This window comes from Bidens hawaiensis, unplaced genomic scaffold, assembly GCF_021521415.1.
Source record: "Bidens hawaiensis isolate Kalapana, Puna unplaced genomic scaffold, B.hawaiensis_p1.1 tig00002323_1, whole genome shotgun sequence".
NCBI classification, from domain to species: Eukaryota; Viridiplantae; Streptophyta; class Magnoliopsida; order Asterales; family Asteraceae; genus Bidens; species Bidens hawaiensis.
The window spans coordinates 1,264,258-1,270,538 of NW_027491125.1; the positions used below are offsets into that span (position 1 = coordinate 1,264,258).

Consider the following 6,281-nt stretch of genomic DNA (forward strand, 5'->3'; position numbering starts at 1 on the left):
CTAGTATCATATTATGTATGATTATACACGTGATGACGAACTCCGTTATCTTCTCCCTTGTCCAAAATCTTATTGGATTCGCCAACATTGCCCATCTTTTCTTTAGGACTCCAAACGCCCTTTCAATATCTTTCCTTGCCGATTCTTGTTTCTTCGTGAAGTACTTTCGTTTGTCAGAAATTGGAGACGAGTAAGCTTGAACAAGTATCCCCCATTCGTTGTAAATACCATCAACGAGGTAGTACCCGTATTTGAAATGTTCTCCATTTGCATAAAAAGCCTGAAAGGGTTCAACCCCGTCGATAAGGTCATCGATTATCGGTGATTGATTGATAACATTGAGGTCATTATTAGACCCGGCAACCCCAAAGAACGCATGCCAAAACCAAAGATCATGTAACGCCGCCTCAAGTACAATAGCAGGGTCGGGGGTGATCACCTCGATGGAATTGACCTTGCCAAATAGTGGGACACATAGCCCAACCAAGATGCATACAATCAAGGCTACCGAGCATCCCGGGAAAAGCATGCTTTTCACCGTGCACCTAGTATATGCGTTGGATATCATACATTGTTGGTCTATGTAAGTATCTCCGCTTGTATAGCGATATGACCCATAAATATAATTATGAAAATTATTTAAGTTACCTAATATTTAAAAATATATAAACAAACATAAATAATAAAATTATATTAAAACTATATACCTCTACAAAAGTGGTTAAGCGCATCGCTTCCGGTCTTTTTAGCCATTTGTAGATACTCGTCCAACTTGTCTGAGGCAACACCATACACTAGTTGCCGAAGAGCGGCGGTAATTTTTTTAGTAGCCGTGGACACGGGCTTACCTCTAGCGTCATCCCTTTGTTGAAAATACTCAAAGTGCTTCGGCAAGTCATTTGCTAGACGCATGAATAGTCGTCTAGTCATTCGAAAACGGGTTCTAAAAATATCCTCACCATATGTGGGATTGGGACTAAAATAGTGACGTATCAAAGTTTCGTTAGCGGTTTTCGATCACGAATACCTGGTTCCCGGAATAATGGGGCCCGGGGACGTTTTCGATCTATCAAAAAGTTTATCGTCGTTTGAACTGCTTGACAAATGAGTTCGTCTTCTTCGGAAGAATTGGAAGACGATGACGACGATGTCATTTATAAATATGGAGAGAAAATGAAGTTTTTGTAGAGGGAAAGTGTGGTTTTTAAAGAGAATAAGAGAGAATGAGTTGAGTTTTTATTAAAATAATGTGTGTGGATTTGTATTTATAGGTAAAAAAATAAATAATAAAAATTTAAACCCACAGACTAGCCCCAACGGCTAGTTAGACCACTCAAACCAAACATTCAACGGCTATTACGCCCCGTGGTCCCGGCCACCCCACTCGTCTGCGCCCCTGATCACATGATGGGTGTAGTGGTGTTCGCGAGCCACCTAGTCCGCCACCGGGACCACGCCGGCTCGTTCACCCCTCACTACCCCTAGCCAAACGCATAAACTGCTATATATGTTTGTTTATATGTAACGCGCCACGATCCTTGATCTAGTTAAAATCGTTAAATCTTATATTTTTTTCACATGTGTAGTAGGCGAAGAACATTGAAAGGATAATTGATGTACTTATGTTGATTGCTTTACATAACTGAATATATATATATATATAGGGTAAGGATCCTAAGAGAACCCTTTGCAAATTGAGAACTTTGAGAACCATTTTAGACCACTAAAAACACCTTTAAAAAAAATATTTAAAAAAATCATAAAACACAAAATAATAAAAATTTTAAAAAAGTAAAAAAAAAACAAAATTATTATATTTCATTCCGGTTTTATTAAAAAAATAAAAAAAATAGAAAAAAAAACAAAAAAATCGTTGTATTATACACATATGTATAATTTTATTTAATATCTAATTACGTAATATACACATATGTACAGCATCATTTATCTTAAATTATACACATGTGTACAACAAAAACATGTAAATGTACATATATGTATAGAGTATACATATGTGTATATAATTTAGCTAAACCGAGTTTTTATTTTTTATGAAACCAGGATGATAAAATAAGAATTTTGGTTTTTTTACTTTTTTGATTTTTGTGTTTTATTTTATTTTATGATTTTTTTTATTTTTAGGTTTTTTGTGGTCCAAAATGGTTCTCATAGTTCTCAATTTCAAAAAGGTTTTCTCATGATCATGATCCTATATATATATATATATATATATATATATATATATATATATATAAACTTGTTTAAAATGAAGAATAATGATTTTGTGTTTGATAGAATTACAGAAACTATAACCATCGGTTGAAAATCCAATCTTATGAAATCTAATTTCTTAACCAACCGGAACTGGAAAAGTAACCACCAAAGGTAACAAGGGGTGTATATTATATATTTATATATTATACATGAAGAGTCCAAGTTGTTACAAATACCAAGTTCAAAAAAAACTATTGTATGCAGTATGGTAAAAAAACAATTGGATACTATGTGAAATACGGTAAAAATAAGTTTACATGTATGAAATACAATAAAAAAAATTTGTACGTTACCCTGAGATTTTGGTCTAGATCCGTTACTGCCCTTGGTCCCAACCCAAACGATTAACAACCCCAAGAAAAGGACAAACAAAATCTATATTTTCTAATAAAAGGCTACAAGTTTTGCCACTTGTCACTCCTACATTAAATCTCACCATTATTAACAAATTTGTAATAGTAAAATAATAATTACCATTATTAAAATTTATGCTTCAAAATTTATTAATTTAATATTTACTTCCTATTTTTTTCAAACATTTGATATTTATAATTATCTTTTTTACTTTAAAATTGTTTTAAAGACTATTGTACAACGTCTGTATTATTAGTGTTTAACGGGTTTATTATTTCTTGTATACTGATTATTTTTAAATATTGTATTTTCAAGAATTACACGGGCCTCAAACTAGTTAAAGAAATAATTATTAGTACGCCCATCCTTACAACTCCCGGGTTAAAGTCGATCCCCAACTTTAAGCGAAAACCTAAACCTGCCAAATATCTCCCAACAATAACACAAGGATGGTGCTAACAGAATGGGTAACAAGAATAAACTCCTAGAGGCAAAAAGAAACATGACAGAAAGCCAGCCACCAAACCAAATAACTGCTGATTGTCGTCACCGTCAACTCCAATCGACTTGACACTTAATCGCCTAACCATTTTCCATGTTGCAACTGAGCAGCCGACAGTCGATGCTCTTTCATTCCCTTTTCCATGGTATGAATTCTACTTGCTTAATCTAGGTATTAATCTATTTCTATTTAAAATGGTAATTGTTTATTTGCTTATATAAATTGTTTATGGGACATGAATCCACGATCTCCCCCTTCCAAACACAAATGTTTTAAAGGCTTTGCCTTTACTAATGGAGTGATGACCACCACCCCACTGGTATCAATCGAATGATTGACTATGGTTTGTTAGATATTTGGATAATATAAATTGATTAGGGATTTAGATTTATGTGTAAATTGAAATTGATAATGGATTTATGGTTTAAATTTTGTCCCTTATAAAATTAGAGAACAGAACTTGGAAGATGAAATGGTAAAGTCTTATTAACATTCGTTTTAAATAAAAATTCCCAAAAAAAATGATGATATCGGTCAAATACCGAGTTAAAAAAAAACTATTGTATGAAGTACGGTAAAAAAAATTTGATTACTGCGTGAAATACGGTAAAAAAAATCTCTTACATTGTAGGAAATACGATAATTTTTTTTTTGAACGTTACTCATGAGATTTTGGTCTAGATCCGTTACTGCCTTTGGTCCCAACCCCAAGAAAACGACAGACAAAATTAAAGAAATTATTAGTACGTCCATCCTTACAACTCCCCGACTTTGAGCGAAAACCTAAACCTGCCAAATATCTCCCAACAATTACACTAGAGTGGTACTAACAGAATGGGTAACAAGAATAAACTCTTAGAGGCCAAAAGAAACATAAGAGGAAGCAAGCCACCAAATAACTGCTGATTGGTGTCACCGTCCAAACTCCAATCGACTTCACACTCAATCGTCTAACTATTTTCCTCAACCATCTAAGATGTACTCTTACGATTCTGATGAAAGTGATAAAAGAATACTCCCAATTAAACTCGCAACCTACATTCATAACTTGAAAGGAGATAAAATTTATATACTGATTTTATCTGACATGAACAGCCGAACCGGACATGAAAATAATAATTAGAACCATGGTACACCTAAATTCATAACCGTGTTATTCATCGCATGTACAACATGCATAAGTTATTATATGTGACTAATCTCATTGAACTTTCATCACGCGCGGGATTCTGATTCTACACTCCAATTCATTGATTTTCGTTACCTTGCATCTCTGTTTTGTGATATAAACATCAACTATCATTTCTGAATAGAAGATTCAAAGATAGAAGATTCATTATTGAAAAAACTAAGACAATGTGGATCCCTGTTATCCGTATAAGGTGGTGATATAAACAATTGTGTACATGTAGATAGATCATCAGATTATTTTTTTCAACTCGATTCAACTCAAAAATTTCATATCTTAGGTGAAGGAAAGATGTGCTTGTTACACTCGTCCAGATTCTAAAGAAAACATAGCCAATATATTATCATTCGATACGCGGCTTTTAATTGTTTGATGTTGCCGCATGCTAATCAAATATAGTAAATCAAGAAGCTTTCATTTTAATGGTCTTTAGTTCAGCAGCTAATTAATTTGTACCCATCGGTTGAAAATCCAATCTTATGAAATCTAATTTCCTAACTAGGTCAATTGATCATCTTTAACGGTTATAACCACGGTTACAAATTGGGTGGAACCAGAGAAACCGCGACGTGTGTTTTTCCTATCGTGTTTTCACTTGGAAATAGACACGATTTGACATCCATATAATTAAAAACTAGTTTTCATCACTTCGATTAATGGATAAACAAAATTAGAAAGTTTGGTCTATTTGGTGTTGCTTAGCCTATGACGAAAATTATGTGTGATTTCAACTATTATCATATAAAAACGTACATTTTTAACATTAACTAATTTCAAGGGGGTATAGCAATTCTTAATATAAGTTTTTAAAGAATGTGGTAATTAACATAACAAGTAAATATAACTAATAAGGTACGTTTGCTTTCAACCAAGTTTAATCCATTGAACATAATCAATAAAAGAAAGAGCAAATTAACCGAATGGAAACATGAATCAAAATAAACAACATAATTATTTTTTCTCCATTAATTTGATGCCAGAGTGAACCCTCTGATGTAGCTTCCATTGTTTCTTCATAAGCTTGAGACGTTTGTATACAAGTAAAAGCTCCTCATCATAATGTTTGGTCCATGCTTGTTCCATCTCCCCCAGCTCTTTTGAAGATATACCCGTCATTAAACTTGACTTGATATTGCTTTTTACCATCCGACATCCATCAACACCAAGATTAAGACGGGAATACATATCCGTTATGCAACGATCCATGTACTGATATTTCTTTAAAAAAGCGTAAACCTCATCAAGTTCTTCAAGACCATCTTCGGCATCTTCGTTTTCATCTTCAATTTTATTATCAACTTCATTACCCTCAACCCCCCACAACTGTTGAGAAAGTGTGAATATATGATCATCAGTTGAACGCGGTGCGGTTTTTCCTTTTGTGAACTTGCTCTTCAACTTCCGAACCTTGTCAGCAAGTTGTCTTCTTGTAGGATTAAAAGACAAAGAATTGGTAACTGTCTCAAGCAACTTACCCATGTCATCTTTCTTTTCTTGTTTCTTCAGACACTCTAAAAGTTTGATTTCATCAACTTTTGACCAAACTCGATTAGCAGCGCCTCTCGATTCTTCGAGAGGTTTGTAATCGCTGTCGTCACCGCTCTGATCAGAGCTTGTTTGTCTTTTCCTTTTAGATGCAGACGATTTTATCACGACAGCTTTATCGGATGCCGATTTCATAAATGATTCACCGCTGTTGGCCATTTTTCTCTTCGTATGAAGCTGATAAGAATTATTAAAAAATCTTTATTTGTGCGTGCATATAGTATTTGTGATTCTAAAGCTGGCCATATATAATATTCTTCACAGCACCACACCAATTTTTGTATCAATATTTCACAGCAACAATATCGATCTAAAGCAATTAACAGATTATAGTAACTAATTAAATTCAATTATAATCACGTAAATGATACTATCAAATAATACCAAAAAAGCAGACGTGTTTCATATGCTATCAGA

General features: G+C 33.6%; 1 protein-coding gene across 1 annotated transcript; it reads right to left on the reverse strand.

Moving 5' to 3' along the window:
• Positions 1-4,744: 4,744 nt before the first annotated feature.
• LOC143617418 (uncharacterized) lies at positions 4,745-6,012 on the reverse strand. The gene has a single exon (XM_077089987.1). It carries the CDS (start codon positions 5,997-5,999, stop codon positions 5,271-5,273), a length of 729 nt encoding a protein of 242 aa, XP_076946102.1. The 5' UTR covers positions 6,000-6,012; the 3' UTR covers positions 4,745-5,270.
• Positions 6,013-6,281: the final 269 nt, after the last annotated feature.